The sequence below is a fragment of the Salvia hispanica genome, chromosome 6, assembly GCF_023119035.1.
Source record: "Salvia hispanica cultivar TCC Black 2014 chromosome 6, UniMelb_Shisp_WGS_1.0, whole genome shotgun sequence".
Lineage (NCBI taxonomy): Eukaryota > Viridiplantae > Streptophyta > Magnoliopsida > Lamiales > Lamiaceae > Salvia > Salvia hispanica.
In genome coordinates, this window is record NC_062970.1 from 20,090,109 (window position 1) to 20,106,338 (window position 16,230).

Sequence of the window (16,230 nt, forward strand, 5' to 3'; positions counted from 1 at the left end):
CATAAAAGATGTCACACTTGTGGGACGGCACGGCATTTTAGGAGGTTTTATTTTGTGTGTTAAATGGAGAGAAAAAATATATTTTTTATAATAATGTTAGAGAAAACTTTTTTCAAAAATGGAAACGTGACATCTTTTGTGGGACAAACTAAAAAGGAAAGTGTGACATCTTTTGTGGGACGGAGGGAGTACAAGTTTATAGCAGCAACAGCCAACAACACATACCCACTTCACACCCATTAATTCATTCCTAAATCCGCACAAACAACCCAATGAATTAGACAAAATTGCCAAAAAAGATAAAAATTAAATTCACTACCAATTATGTATAATACTTACCAATATTATACGAGAAAGAGAGAGATTCTATGAATCTGCTGCGGCGGGCGGCGGTGGAGGAATGTTGCGGCGGACGGCGGTGGTGGAGTGAATCAGCTGTGAGTCGGCCGGTGGTGGAGTGCTGCGGAGAAGTGGTGGTGGATACGTAGAGTGCTGCTGCGGCGGAGTGGAGAATTGAGATTTAGAATTAAGGTTATTGGCTGCTTTACGCCTTTACTCTTTAGTTTTGAAAATATATGTTAAATAAATTTTAAGCCTAAACCCATTAGTATAATTTTAAAAATAAAATACTTTAAATATATATAATTATTAACGGTATATACCGCAAAATTACCGTAATTTTGCGGTATATACCGTAATTGCGGTATGATGCGTTATAATGCGGTATACCGCGGTATGTGCAAAATTCATACCTTTGTTGTGCCTTAATCTATCGGTAAGGTATCATACCGTACCGAAAAGTGCGGTATACAGAAAATTAGGTATTTTCGGTATTTTTTTGATACGGTAAGTGTGGTATTTCGGTATTTTGGTATATTTTGCCAGCCCTAGACCTGACTGAAATTGTGGCATGGCCAAAGGGTATTCAATGTAAATACCCTAAAATAAACTATGTGTGTTATTTTTTACCCAAAAATATTGTAACTGTAATGAAATGGCCCAAAAATAATTACTACGACCTAAGATTAATCGGAGGAATGAAGTAATTCTTACGAGATCAAGAGCTCTACTAACATTGCTTACCATTGAGATATGTTGAATGAGGTCAGCGACAGGTCAATAAGAGCATCTCCAATAGCGGCTAGACGATTCGCGTCGCTAGCCGGTCGGCTAGCCGAACTATTGGAAACGGCCAGCCGCGAATCGGCGAAAAAATCGGCGTGGGCTAGCCGATTTGAGGGCGCTGGCCGCCATTGTGGCGAGCCGATCGGCCAGCGCTATTTTTTAATTTTTTTATGCATTTTTTTTAATTTATTGCATTTTTTTAATGTATTTTTTATGCATTTTTGTTATTGCATTTTTAATATATTTTTTTTATGAATATTTTTAATTATGTAATTTTAAAATAGGCACACAGAAGACGGGCTAGACCCAAAACAAAATTAAGACCTAAAACAGAAACATGTCATAACGTCGGGCAGCGAGACCCCCGTTCGGCTAGCGGCAAAGTATAACGGATTCAAGGCATACTAACCTTTTTTAATGTATTTTTTTAATAAATTAATGAGGAGTAGAGTGGGGCGGTGGCTCGTGTGTGGAAGCCCAAATTTTTTTTATTATGTAATTTTTTTGATTTTTAGTTAATGTACTTTTTTTATTTAAATAAAATTAACGAATTTTTCCCGTATATGTGTCATAAATTTAATTCCGTATTTTGTGTTTAATTCCATAAATGTAGTTGTTTTTTAATTATTTTTATTGCAGCTGGCCTAAGGCTAGCCTATTTGAGTAAAATGCTGATGTGACAGGTGAATTTTTAGTACTGATGACGTGGCAGAAAAAGAGAGTGGCTGACCTATGGCTGACTATTATACTTAAAAAAACAAATCTTTTTTATTTTGACATAGATTTTGAAATTACTAGACTTTTTCGCCTCAAATATGTTGTATTCGAATCCAACATGCTCAATGCAAAAGATAGTCCAACATATACCTAAAACTCTAAATTCCATAACACACTTGGATTGAAATTGGACTCAAAAACTTGTTTCAGTAACGAATCAAACATTTCCTTATTTCCATTTTCCAAATAAGTACTCCCTCTGTCCCATTAAAAATGCAACGTTTTCCTTTTTTGGTTGTCCCATTAAAAATGAAACGTTTCCTTAAATGGAAACAACTCTATCTCTACTTTTTCATCTCTCTTACTTTACTCTCTTTTCATTAACTCACAAAACAACACTACATAAAATCCCGTGCCGATTCTCAAATGTTACATTTTAAGTGGGACGGAGGGAGTACAAGTTACATAAAATGTAGCCTCGTAATTTTTGAAGAATGAAATTTGAAAACCTTTCAAATTGTACATTGTTTTAGTTTTTTTTTTTTTGTTTTTTTTTTTTACTATTTTCAATAGGAATCATAGTCTCAACTCTCAATCGAAATCCAGTTGCTGTGTACTAAATCATTTCTTTGTAATGAAGTTTGGCAGCAATTAAATTCCAAATAAATTGATGTTATTGTTAAAAAATACTAGTACTCCATATTAATGTGGGAGGAGAGAGTTTGCCAGGCCCTGGAATGGTGCGCCCTGTAATTGAAGATCCTGAATCCCAAATCTCCATCGCCTTCTTCTCCAAAATAATATCTGTATATTTATTGATTCCAGTTTATTGTATCACTCTCTTTATTAGTATAAAAAATATAAGGATAAAGATAATGATATATTACCTGAAAATTGAAGGAGAAGAGTGAGAGAGAGCGAAGAGGTGTTTACTTTAAAGCCCTGGATAGTTGAAAAAAGTTGACTTGTGGAGGAAATGAAGCTCAAAATAGTCCACCAGAATCAGGACAGCCGCGTCGGAGGTGAGGACCAGGAGATGAAGAAGGAAGCGGTGGAGACGGCGCAGATTCGCGAGGATCGGGTTCCTCATTTTGATCCGCTCCTTGTTACCGTGAGTTTTCCCAACTTTATGCTGCTGTCGATGTTTTTGCTCCTGTTAATGTATCAGATCTGGTGATGTTTGTTTGATTTAGGGCAAGAGGAAGAGGAAGCCGAAGGAGCTGATCGACGAGATTTCGCCCAATTTTGTGCGGAGGAGGAAGAGTTTCTCTTCGTCGAAACCGAAAGATGTGAGAGTCCCCCCCGTTTTCATATGGTAGAGTGGTTTGAAGTTCAATTGCAGATTCGGAGTGAATTGGTTTTGCTGATTAATAGTTTTAGGGTTTTCTGTTGATTTACAGCTTTTAATTTCACCTGTTTTGATCAGAGAAGATGATATTTTAGCAGACTTTGTTATAGCCTCTGAAGATAGTAAAGGAACTCAATTTTCTAATATTAGGAACTCCAATTGTGATTTGTGATAACTCCATGCTAATAATAGTTCATTATGATGATGCATCTTGCTCTACCCTTTGCACATTATGTGCTATGAAAATTTAGCTGTCAGAGGCGAATGCATTATTCTTGAAATTTTGATCTCGTGGGATGTGAATTCTGTTCGCTAATCTCTGAACTTACGTGGAAATTGTTGAGCAGGGTGTTCCTGAAAGTGGAAGATCATCGCGGAGGTTAGTTCAATACATGAAAACTGCACAAATCTTCTAAAGAAAGTGCTTGCTAACACTCATCTTCTCTTTTGGGGCAGTAAAGGAGATGGTGATGGGTCAAACAGTGCTGTCCAAATCAAGTCGCCTACCATGATCCGAGCTGAGGAATTCCTGTTGAGTTTGAGTAGTGACCAGCCTTCTTTCATGAAATCATTAGTGAGATCACATGTTGCCAGCTGTTTCTGGATGGTATGTCTGGAGCTGTGTCGTCGTTAGGCCTTGAATGTTTTTGTTCATTAGCATTTTACACCTTCTATTTGCATTACCATTTCTGTGCAGGGTCTTCCTGGGCCATTCTGTAAGATACATTTACCTGGCAATGACATTGAAGTTATTATTGAAGATGAAAATGGTGAAGAGTTTCCAATTAAGTATATCGCAAACAAGACAGGTCTAAGTGCTGGATGGAGAAAGTTTGTTGCTGGAAACAAATTGGTCGAAGGAGATGTTTTGATCTTCCAACTTATTGGGCCCTGCCGGTTTAAGGTGATGCAGTCAGGCACTGTTTCATTGCAATTTAGCTTTTATATTCTCATATCCCTACTATGTATGTGACATTTATCACTCAACTGCTGCCAATTGTTGCTAGGTACCCTTTCCTAACTGAGTCAGTTATTCTATTCCTTTATTTTGAAGCTGCGCCCCACTACTGTTACAATATCTTCATATCCAAAAGAGCAACTTTAACATTTTTCCTTTTATGAACAAGCATACCAATAATGTTCTCAAATTGTCTCACCTTTAAATTGTGACTGCTGTCTAGAATAAAGCAATATTCCTCTAGGTGTTTAAAGTAAGTGTACCATACAGGGTTGATGAATTCCAATTAATATAAATAAGTCCATTAGCAGAAACTATTATAGTTGAACATTTGTTGTCCTAAAACTGATCTATCTACTGCAGAATGAGAAATGTATTCCGATTACCGTGGCAGGTGGTCAATACTATTTGTTGTATTCTCATAGATCCTTTTGTCTTTGCATATTCTCTACTAAATATTTCCTCCCTGGTGCTATTAATAATCCAACTTCAGCATTTTGGTAGTTATTATGATTCTAATATTGTCTTCTCATCTTGTAGGTATACGTAATAAGAGCAAATGATATGAATGAAGTTGATGGTGCTCTTAGCCTTCTAATTTTGGATTCACAAACAAAGCAAAATGATGCAGGTTTGCGGTTAATTTTCTTTTTTTGTTTCGTTTAAATTATCTTCCTATGGTGGCTCTTATTCTTTTCTTGTGAGCTGGATGTTAAAATAATCTGAACTTCAAATACTGAAGCAGCTGTGGATGCTCAAAGCAAGACCAAGAGACGTCCAAAATCTCTTCCCATAATGGTCGTGCAGAAGAAGAAGCAAAAGGCAGGTCCGGTAGGACCCCAAAATGGTCTGCTAGAGGAACATTCTGGAAACGATAGTGATGAGGTTGCTTCTGAAGTCTTAGAGGGTGCCAAGTTATCCGGATCTTTTCATTTCAAAGATGTAAAAACTATCGAGGAATTTCACATTGTGGTGAATGGAGTATGCATCGACTCTGACCTTCCAGAAGACATTCACAGAAAATACTACGAACTCTGCTGCAGCAAGAATTCATTTCTTCACGACCGACTTCTTCCAGGCCTCTACAGCAAGCTAGCTGCTGGTATGATTGTCGAAACTATAAACATTATTGATTCCATACGCGGGTGCAATCCGAACACCCCAAGGAAGGATTTTGAAGTATGGGAAAAGTCTCTGAGGTCCTTCGAGCTTCTGGGCTTGAACGTGGGATTCATACGATCTCGTCTACGTGAATTGCAAAAGTTGGCTTTCGAGACGGAAGACAGCTCAGAGATAAGAAGGTTCTTGGAAGTGCAGAAGGAGCAAAGCAGAATCAAAGATGAGATTCAGGAGCATGAAGCAAAGATTGTGGAACTGAGAGAAGTTTCTGCGAAATGTGATGAGGAAATAGAGAAGTTAAGGAGTAAGAAAGAGAGCTTTGAGCTCAAGTTTCAAGTAGAGGTTGACGCACCTTGGTAATATTGTATTAGGCGGCGTGTAAATTAGCAACTTTGCTTCTGAGACAGACTAGTACAGTATATTAGTTAGCATTGCTATTTGCTCGCTCTCTAATATAGATTAAATCTTTTTGTTCTTCTAGTTATCTAGTACATCCAGTTATATAGTAGTATAAAAATATGACTCAAAATTTAGTCTTGGTATTGTTTTAATTAGTTATTGGTGGGTTATTTGTTTTTGTGTATCTTTAGGTGCAAATGTTTCTAATTGCACTTAGTATTACTCTCTCCATCTTCGTCTGATTGGATGTATTAATTGAAGAGAGACGGTTATTAAAAATAGAAATGTGTCACTTTGATTGAGATATTAGTACTTAAAAGTTAAAAGAAAAGTGTCACGGAGGGAGTATTTGTTATTTTAGCCATTTTTAGAGCTAAGATTCCTTGTATGAACTTGCAAACTACTCCACTACATATAAATTTCCATCGATCTCGAGTAAAGTGATGCATGCTTTTTGGACACGTAAATTAAGAAAATAATAAGATCACATTCCATGAATTTAAGCTTGAAAAGAACCGATTTTTTTGGCGCCTTGGTGTATGGATGAGAGGATGGTACTTGGAGCTCCCATTTTCACCTGGACAGGTGATGGATTGCTTCAATGATGTTAGAAGTTGGCCAAACTTAAGGGCTATTTATGGAGGTTAACTGTTTTGATCTGCTTTGTTGACGAGTTGAAGCAAGACTTGCTTTTTCTACGCTCTCTCCCTGGACTGAAGTGGTACCCTTTTCTGCCTCTAGTTTACTACTTGTTGCTTGCTTGATTGCATGTTCAATGGCTGCCCCCTTCTTTCTTGTTTTTTGTGTTGCTTGGCTACACTTTTTTTTTTATGTTTCTTTTGGGTGTTGTGTTGTGTCGTGTCCTTGTATGCCTTGGTTGTTTTTTTTGTTTTGTTTCGTTCTGTTTAAGTACACTGTGTTGTCTGGAGTAGCTTGTTTGGGGGCAGGTTTTTTTTTGTCGTTGTTTCTCTTTAGCTCGTCATTAATAGTTAATTTTTGCTAAGAAAATGTATCATTTATAATGGGATGTTTCAATAAAGAATGTGAATCAATTATCTTATAATGAGTGTAGTAATAAAACTTATACTAGTATAAAAGATCATCGCCTTTATCTTATGCCGTTGCTTCGCCGAGTGGCGTTCTAACGCCGGATTATCGCCGAGCGATCGCCGGCCACTGTGGCGACGCTCGGCGATAATCGGCGATAATTAAAATTTTTTTTTTTTTTTTTTGAACCCAACGGCTATTTTACATTCCACCCCTATAAATATTTCCTCCACTTCCTCCATTCATCACCCACAATCTTCATTCTCTCCATTTTCAATCTCTTCTCCCAATCTTCAATTTTCATCAAAATTATGAGCTTTTGGAAGAAAAGTTCCCGATCGGGTAAGGATAAGGGTAAGGGGAAAGAGTCGAGTTCACAAATTCCCAACACGGATGAAGCAAACGAGCAGTGGATGCACTCGTTGTTGGCGATGGGTTCTCCTCCCGGCCAACTTCCATACGGGGGTCCGTCTCCTTTGCAGACTCCTCCGGCGCGGAGACTTTCTCCGTACTTCAACTCGCCGGCAGAATGCCCTTTCCAAATGACGATGTGTATCGGCCCTGCCGACACCCCGGATCAACCCCAGCGACCAAGAATCTCAGTGCCGCGACACCGAGCGCGGAGGACTTCGAGGTGGAAGAAACGCCCACCGAGCCGCCTTCTAGGAGCGGGAGGGGAAGGCGCCGGCGTCGTCGGCCGCGACCGATACGGGTTCCGATGAGAGGCCGAAGCGGGTAAGGACTACTTACACTCGCAAGAGTCCGAGCCGATAGCCGATCACCGGGCGGACACGTCACAGACGCGGAGCGCAGCAACTACCGTGACCGAGATCATATTCGGGGAGCGGATTGCCGCGAAGTACAGGAGCCACAAGACTGCCTCAATGAAGGACCATGGCAGCGAGGCGATCCGTCGGCATTGGGAGCGCCTCATGAGGGACTGCGGGCACTTCAACGGTATTTATTCTAACTTGATGACTCACATGACGAGTGGCCAGAACGAGCACATGGTCCGAGATGAGGCCATCCGGATGTATAGTAGCCAGTACTTGTCGACGAAGGGCTTCAAGTATTGGAACATCTACGATAAGCTGAAGGATCTCCCCAAATTCCGGACGGGAATGCACGACGCGCTGCACGGGAAATCGGTGCGCTCGCGACTTAGCGTTTCGGAGAGCGAGGGGAGCGCGGCCCACATCGACTTGAGTGGGGATGGTCCGCACGAGCGCCCGGAGGGAGTGAAGAAGGCGAAGGGGAGGCGGAAGGGGAAGGGCGCAACGTCGGAAGTCGCGTCGGAATCCGTCATCGACTTAGAAAAAGCCACTTATTCGAGCAATGTCGCCAATCTGACCCAGATGTACACGCTGTACTTCACCGGCGGCGGGACCCCTGAAGAAAAGGCGGCCCTCTGGAAATGCATCCAACACCTGCAGAGTACGCTGGGGCTCGATCCCGACGCCCCTCCGGCCCCTCCGTCTTAGATTTTTTTTTTTTAAATCTTTGTTTATTTGCGTTTTTTATTTGTAGTTTTTTTTTTCTCGTTGTATTATATTTTCCAATGATTAATACAACGATGAATTGTTCATTATTAGTCTATTTATTAAATACATTTGTAGGGAAAATTAAATAATATAAAAAATAATGATGTAAAAATGAAATGTTGAGTTAGGGAGAAATAAGGGAGAAATAAGGGAGAAACCAATGTAGCACTTGGCTAAAAACTGGGGATAAATTTTGGTGCTGATGTCCATATCTGACAAACATGAATGACTCTTAGTTTTTGGGTACATTTATGCTTAGTTTTAAATGGTAAGTTATGCATTTGGTCTTAATTCTTTATTTCGGTGAGATTGTCATGCTTGGTTATCTATCTACTTTGATGATGCTATAGGAAAATTACTAATAGAACAAGCATAAAATGAAAAATAAATGGGTGGGACCTTGTTTTAACTCAGGAATAAATACGCTTAAAGACGACTTTAATTATTCGAACTCACTTAAACTGAATTATTTACTGTGCTAATTTTAGTGATTTATAAAACTTCAGGGCTACTTTTTGCTTTTGTTTCATAGAAGTGTTCGGTTTAATTTGTCTGCATGTTAAATATTCCAAAATTATCTTATACTATTGAATTGATCCATATTTAATTGAGATAAGAATACAAAACTCAAAAACGAATCATGGCAATGGATATCTCGATTCTCGCGTCGATGAAGAACGTAGTGAAATGTGATACTTGATATGAATTGCATAATCCCGTGAACCATCGAGTCTTTTAACGCAAGTTGCGCCCGAAGCCATTTGGGGTGAGGGTACATATGCATGAGCGTCACACATCGTGTAAATAATAATACAGTAATAAAAGAAGAATCCAAAATTCAAATACAAATTTTTTATGTGTGACCGATTCCACCAACACCAAACCAAATAATTATACTAACAAAAAAACCGTTAAGGATATTTTTAATGCAATTAAGGATGCTAATTTTTGGTTCTAAATATATAACCAATGCTTCAAAAAGCGTCCTTATTGTTGGTATCCTAACTAAAATTAGATGACGCAAATAAAAGCATCCTACAAGAGAGAAAAAAATAAGTTAATTTATTCTTAATTTAAAGACGATTATTTTTGCAAACTTTCTTATACAAGTAATTGCATTTTAGTTTTTTTATCCTTTTTACTTTTTTTTTTTAGTGTTAGTATGTGAAAGTATATATCCCATATATATAATATACCAAAATAATTTGATTGGTGTGGTCCAGTTTGATTGCCATGTCTTTGAATAGTGATTAAAGAAAGAGCTGGAATTCAGTCAAAATGCTGCCACTGCTCTATATATATGCAATTGCCACCCAATTCTAGTCCTCTTCATTTGTTTGGTATTGAAAATTGTTTGAATTTGAAATCTTATTTTGTAATTTTCCTTTTCTGCTATGTGTTTTCTTATTTAGGGTTTGGTTTTCCTAAAAGGATAAATAGTTTATGTACATTACTTAATCCTTTTTTTGAAAGAATTGGATTTTATTTGTAAAACAGAAAACAAGATAAACTAAAATTAAGGTCTATGATCTCATGTGATTAACCAGTGATTCTTTATTTCTGTTGAATATATAGTCAAAATTTGAATTAACTTGGGTGTCTAACAGTGGAAGCTATTGCTTTTCCTATTCCTATGAACATAAAAGGTACTGATGCGTTTCTTTTTTCCAGTACTTTTGAAAAATGATAGTAATAAATAATTAAAATGAAGAGAAAATAAAATAAGATAAAGAATAATATAGAGTAAATAAGATAGAAAATAATATTGATGTAAATGAGTGTGTATAACCGTGTAAATAATAGCCAAAGGAGTAGTATTTCTAACGTCGAAGAATGTTTTCTAGTTTGGAATCCTTGTGATGGAAATGGATAGATGCACACAATGTCCAACACAATGCACTATATATGACTCAGTCAAGTGGCAAATTGGCTTCATTAATTCCCACAAACTAGTCCAAGATATGGTCTTGAGATCCTACATTCTACGACAAAATTACATGTGTTCACAAAATCCCATCATATTTTCATATAATAATATGCCTATAACCCTGCACTTTGTACTAGTCAAAACTTTACACTTTGACTCCCTTTTGACTAGTCCAAACTAATACTCCGTGGCATTTGATGATTTTGTTTGATTCATAACTTAATTACTAAAAGCCAAAAGGTAAGATTTTGAGAAATACTCTCTTGGTCACACGTCACATTTGATACAGAAACCAGTTTTAAAAAGTATAAAGAATAATAAGATAAAAAAGTTAGTGAAATATGTGGTCCATTTTTTTATTTTGATTTTATAATAAAATGTGAGTGAAGTGAGTTAATATAATATGGGACCTACTTATCGTTTATGATAAAAAATGAAATGTGACTCTTATAGTTGGACGGACTGAAATGGTAAATATGGAGTAACTTTATTGTGGGACACGGAGAGTATTTAAAAGGGAATCATTCTCTTCATAAGCTATCAATGTTTAATGTGAATGAAAAGATGGGATCTCAATAAATTCAAATACCAGGAAGGGGAATCTTGAATCTAGCATCTAGCAACATACATATAAATCATATATCCAATTTAAAAATGTGCACATATATACATGAATTTGACCAACAGTTTAACAGTAAAATATAAAAAAAGATAGTAGATGGAGAAAAGGGTCCCCCTCCCTCATCTATCTGATATAAATACAAGCAGTGCAACAGTGGTGGAGGGTCCCTTCCCTCTCCTGTGAAATTAAATACTTACAATTAATTTGAGAAATAGGGTTGGCAGCAATCATATGTTAGTGTTGGTGTTGGTGTGGATGGGCATGATTAGATTTAGATTTTACTAAGAGCAAGCAAGGCATGTATAACAACAACAATAACAATGAAGAGCACAACAAGCAAGCTCCTCCAAGAATCTCCTTCTCCAATGATTTGGTGGAATCTTCAAGATCCCATTCACACTACCGCGACGCCCCGGTGTCGTCGGACTTTGAGTTCTCCGTCAGCAGCTACTCCATGATGCCGGCGGATGAGCTCTTCTTCAAGGGGAGGCTCCTTCCGTTCCCCTTGAAAGAAGAGAATAATATTAAAAAAAGCAGCAGCACCAGCGCCGCCGTCAAGATCAAGAATAATGAGAGCCCCCCAAAGAATCCCACTAGGTGGAGGGCCTTTCTTGGCCTTACCAAGTCCAAGCAAATCCCTTGATCTTCATTATTCAAAACATGCATGCATACTACTATTATTATGATGCCAAATTTTGGAGGTTTGTGTTTCTCATCTTCATTCATTGTATTTCCAGAACAAAATTCTTAAATATCTCTAATCTCTCTTCCTGTTTCATATTAATCTACTAAAATTCCTGATTTTTCCACTTTTTGGTTAGCTGAATTTATTAGTAATAATCATACACTTTTAAAAGTGTGCAATTTTTTCAATCGGGCTAGCCGTAAAGTATATGTGTGTCTTACTATGAATTATTGTACATCTGAAACGGCGTCATCTCAACGCCCTAATTCTTGAATTCGATGTTGAGTATGTGCCTAATATGACTCGTAAATCTGTCTGAGTTTAAAGAATGATGTAGCTCTTAAAGATCACTTTAAATTTGATAAGAAATGGAGTACCAAAATTTGTTCAAAAATTTATCTCTACCTATATCCAGCAGATTCAACATTTCATGGTTACCTGTTTTTTTTTTTTTTATTTGACCTTTAATCCGGTATGATTCTTTATTATATGGACTATCAATATTTAATACGGAGTTCTAGTAGTTACATCATTCGAACTTATCATATCTTTCATTTTTGGGGACAAAATCCTAAAGAACTTAATACTATTTGATGTTTATCTTAATGTGATCTTCTTATTTATTGGCTTATTGCATATTTGCATGCTGGAAATAACCAGTAAGTACATTAGTATTTCATTAATTATGAAATGGATCCATTATCATTGTAAAAAAGAGAGAGAGTCAAGGGTCAAAATGACAGCTAATATCACACACAGGCCACAGCTGGTTCGTGTCGCAGAGCATCACGTTGAGGGTTGAGAAAAAAAAAAGAAAAAAAAAAGGGAATTGAAGAGTAGATTTAAATTAAAAAGAAAAAAGAAATAAAAAACATCTGACAAAGTGGAAATGGGTATTCTTACATAAATGTAGAGCGGTGGCAGTAAAGTACTCTCGGCGAATCCAGTTACCCTTTTTGTTCAGAAATTCCCTCACATCTAACAAATCTATCTTCTCTCTATACATCATTCTTCCAACTACTTTTAAACCACCTCTTCTCTCTCTCTCAACCACCATTCTTCATTGGAGTAATCATTTGTAGAGAAATACTCCATCTGGCATGGAAATTAAGACAAAGCTTTGTCAAATTATAGATTGTTTTCTTTGTTGAAACTCCATATCAATAAATTGATGATCATGAGTCCATGACTCTTCTACAAATTAATGGATAAAACTTCTTCTATAAATGAGTGGATAGTTCTTTATTTTAAAGGAGTGAGCGACTCATTTCTAACAAGAAAGAGTCTTGAGAAGAGGACGCACTCATAAGTTTGCAATATAAAGTTAGGTTGGATATTTTGTTGCATTATTGTATGATATCTCGCTTTGTGTATACGGAGTACTATTGTCATGTTTGAGATGAAATTATAAGTTCTATGTTGGCAAGATTAGAGAAACACTGTAACAGTTCGGATTTCTAGGGTATAATAAATATGGCGACTGCTACCAAAACGGACTTAAAAGCAATAAAAACATAGGCTAGGGTTTCATTTAAAGAGATTTGACCAAGGTTAAACGAACTATCAAAGCAATAAGTCAACGGTTTAACCTAGAAAATCAATGAAGAATAGACACCATAAACTATGATAAAAAATCAAGGGTTCGACATAAATTCAACAAAAACCACAACATGTCTCAATCTTCTAAACCAAAGGGAACAAGTTCAAAATAGCTAAATAATACTAATAAGTTTCAAAAATTCAGCGGAAATGACCAAGAGAAAGTGAAGCCATGTATGAAGACACAACTACACTCGAAGTTCAAAACATCTATCTTATTTAATTAATGTGCTTAACACCCGCCACCGCTCGTTGCCGTTCAACCTGCACATAAGGAAAACACATGCAGGGCTGAGTATTTTGAAATACCCAGTGAACTCGTTGCCAAAACATTTTAATAGTTATGCCACCCTTACCATAGTGAACTCGAGTTTTACAATTATCAAAAATAAATATCATCGAGTATCACAAAAATATTTTCATAGACTGGCCAGTCAAACAACTCCCCACTTTTTTCATCAATTTCCACAATCACAACATTTCCATGATGCGACGAAAGTGTGGCCACACTTTTCGCCCACGAGACCGGCCGACTAGCAAGGACGGCTCCCGATCCCACCGTGTACACTAGCCTGGTAGGGTTTGCGGCCCTACTCAGACCCGAATTCGTTTATACATATCCGTAGCCCTATAGCCCAATGGAGCGAACTCTCAAACTGGGCATCAGGCGCACAACATCATCACAAATAATCACAGGCATGGCATAACAGTTTAAACCACCCTTATCTCTCCACATTTATAAATTTGCAACATAAAAGAGTTTAAGAATAAAGTCCACCTCGACTGCTTAGATTTCAAGTACGTTTCTCTCTTTCGTTATCCGGCTTCGCAACCGAGGTTTCACCTTTTAATCACATAGGCACATATCACAAATCAGTTTCAACATCAACTCCTAAATCATGCATGTCTCAACGCTTCCCCTTTTACCCACCGATCCAGTTTACGTTTATCAATCAAAACAAGACATATTCATCATATATGTTTATTCACTCATCAATCTTAGATCTAACATCAACTTATGCCAAAAAAGGGTCATCCGCAAGTCACACATACACACACACACACACGCACGCGCGCATACACACGCACACGCACACATATTTTCCATATACCATATAACCCACTTTCACTCAATCTAGATGCATGGGGGGTTCAAGAATACCGATTAATCGGTTAGATGAAGAAAGATTAATATGTAGGTACCTTTTCTTGTCAAAACGAACGGTAGAAACAAAGTAGAGACTTGATTCTTCAAAAATCTTGAGGTTCAAACTCTAACTCTTCTCACAAGATGAAGAATTATTGGAGAAAAGTAGAAGAAAATTGAGAGAGAGGGAAAAAGGGAGGGAGGCGTGTATTTGGGGTGGGGGGCGATTTTTTTGATGGCTAGGGTTATGTGTTTCTCTTATTTATAGGGTTAAATAAAATCTTTAGGTAATTAAATAGAATATTTAGGAAGATTTGATTCTACACAATTAAATAAATTAAATATTATGAAGTAGAGAGGAAGGGGGAAAATGGCGTGAATTGGGGTAGGGAAATAAGGGATTTTCGAAAATTATGGCTTTTATTTAGCCAAGATTTTGTTTGGTATATTTTTCGGAGTAGAATAAAATATCACGGAGCAAAAATAAAAATAAAAATCCTCCCATTCAAGTAGGAAATAGGAGTGTAATATAGCTAATCAATAAGGAATAGATTTTGAATATTAACTAAAATAAGATATGGCAAGATCTCCTTGAGGTATGGTAAGATTTGCTAGAATATTTAATTTTAGGTATGGAAGGAAATCAATAAGGGATCAATTAAACAAATAAAAATAATTCTTCCTTCCCAAAAATATGTGATTTTCGAAAATCACATGGAGTAAGTGGGGGTGTCGATTTTCTCATTGAGAAATAGAGAATAATTGGGTTTTAGATTTAATTTGGATAAATATCCGAAGAATTAAATTAAATCCGGAAGAATTAGGATTTCTCTCCAATAATGTGAAGGGGTCGAAAATTTCAAAATAAAAATGTGGGTATAGTATTTATGGAAATATCCTAAAAATCTCACTCATCCTTAAACAAAATAATTCACCACATAATTTCACCTTTAATTCAAATATTCATAAGCCACGTCATATACTCAACGAGTTTGACTTTTCAACCCAAACCTCAACCCTAGACACAACTTGGTCATAGAAATTCATGCAATAAATTCATTCATCATTTAATTCACGTCTCCCACGTCATCAATAAAATTTTACGGCTCTAAAATTAGGGTTCGAAATTTCGGGGTGTTACAAACACAATCTAAGAAGGAGCAATAGACGCGAAACGGAAACTATATTACTCAAATACGAAAACAAAGATCCGATCATGGATCGTTTACACCATCTCGGAACAAATTTTGGGAAAAGAAGAAAATCAAAAGGGGGAATATGTAACAACCTAACTGAAGAGCTAAACAAACATTTTATTTCCTAATCAAATCCAACGGCTAGTTGAATCTAAAGGCTGAGACTAATCGCGATCAAATGAAAGAAATCTGATGGCTCCTGAAGCTTTGGAGCAGAAATAGAACATAGCTCATTTCCTTCATCTATGATTGATTTCTTGATTCACCCATGATTATTGTTCAACAATTAGTATATAATATTCACAATCCTCCACCTTGAATACTACTTGTTGAACGATCATTACCTCCTGCACATTCCAACCAACTTAAACACAACTCAAATTTCTCCTTTGGCAAAGACTTGGTGAGCATGTCAGTTGGATTCTCCAAAGTATCCACTTTGAAGACTTTGACTCTTCTCTTCTCTATATCTTCCCTCACGAAATGCAACGCACATCAATGTGCTTGCTTCTTCCATGAAAAACATGGTTTTTGGCCAAGCTTATAGCGATGTTATTATCACAGCCTATAGCCACTACAGCTTGCACCACACCAAAATCCGCTGCAATTCCCTTTAGCCAGAAACTTTCTTTTACTGCTGCCATTAATGCCATGTACTCCGCTTTGTTCGTGGACAAGGCAACCACACTCTGCAAGCTTGAGTTCTAGCTCACAGCAGCCCCATGCATGGTCAAGATGTAACCCGATTGAGACTTCCTACTATCGATATTCTCATCATAGTCACTATTACAGTACCCAAC

General features: G+C 37.1%; 2 protein-coding genes and 1 non-coding gene across 4 annotated transcripts; all 3 read left to right on the top strand.

Annotated features, from left to right (window-relative positions):
* Positions 1-2,497: 2,497 nt before the first annotated feature.
* LOC125196412 (B3 domain-containing protein Os01g0234100-like) lies at positions 2,498-5,747 on the top strand. Of its 2 annotated transcripts, XM_048094915.1 has the most exons (8): positions 2,498-2,648; positions 2,743-2,953; positions 3,036-3,131; positions 3,538-3,569; positions 3,647-3,797; positions 3,888-4,094; positions 4,689-4,779; positions 4,891-5,747. In XM_048094915.1, the coding sequence occupies exons 2-8, from the start codon at positions 2,819-2,821 to the stop codon at positions 5,625-5,627; spliced, it is 1,449 nt and encodes a 482-aa protein (XP_047950872.1). In that variant the 5' UTR covers positions 2,498-2,648; positions 2,743-2,818; the 3' UTR covers positions 5,628-5,747. The 2 variants fall into 2 exon arrangements, with proteins under 2 accessions (XP_047950872.1, XP_047950873.1); XM_048094916.1 differs by having other exon boundaries at positions 2,532-2,953; positions 4,894-5,747.
* Positions 5,748-8,889: 3,142 nt separating this feature from the next.
* On the top strand, positions 8,890-9,046 carry LOC125197689. Its single transcript, XR_007172219.1, has one exon. It is a non-coding gene; the product is annotated as a 5.8S ribosomal RNA (ribosomal RNA).
* A 2,055-nt stretch (positions 9,047-11,101) lies between these two features.
* LOC125194882 (probable membrane-associated kinase regulator 1) lies at positions 11,102-11,446 on the top strand. The gene has a single exon (XM_048093101.1). The coding sequence runs from the start codon at positions 11,102-11,104 to the stop codon at positions 11,444-11,446; it is 345 nt and encodes a 114-aa protein (XP_047949058.1).
* The last annotated feature ends 4,784 nt before the right edge of the window (positions 11,447-16,230 follow it).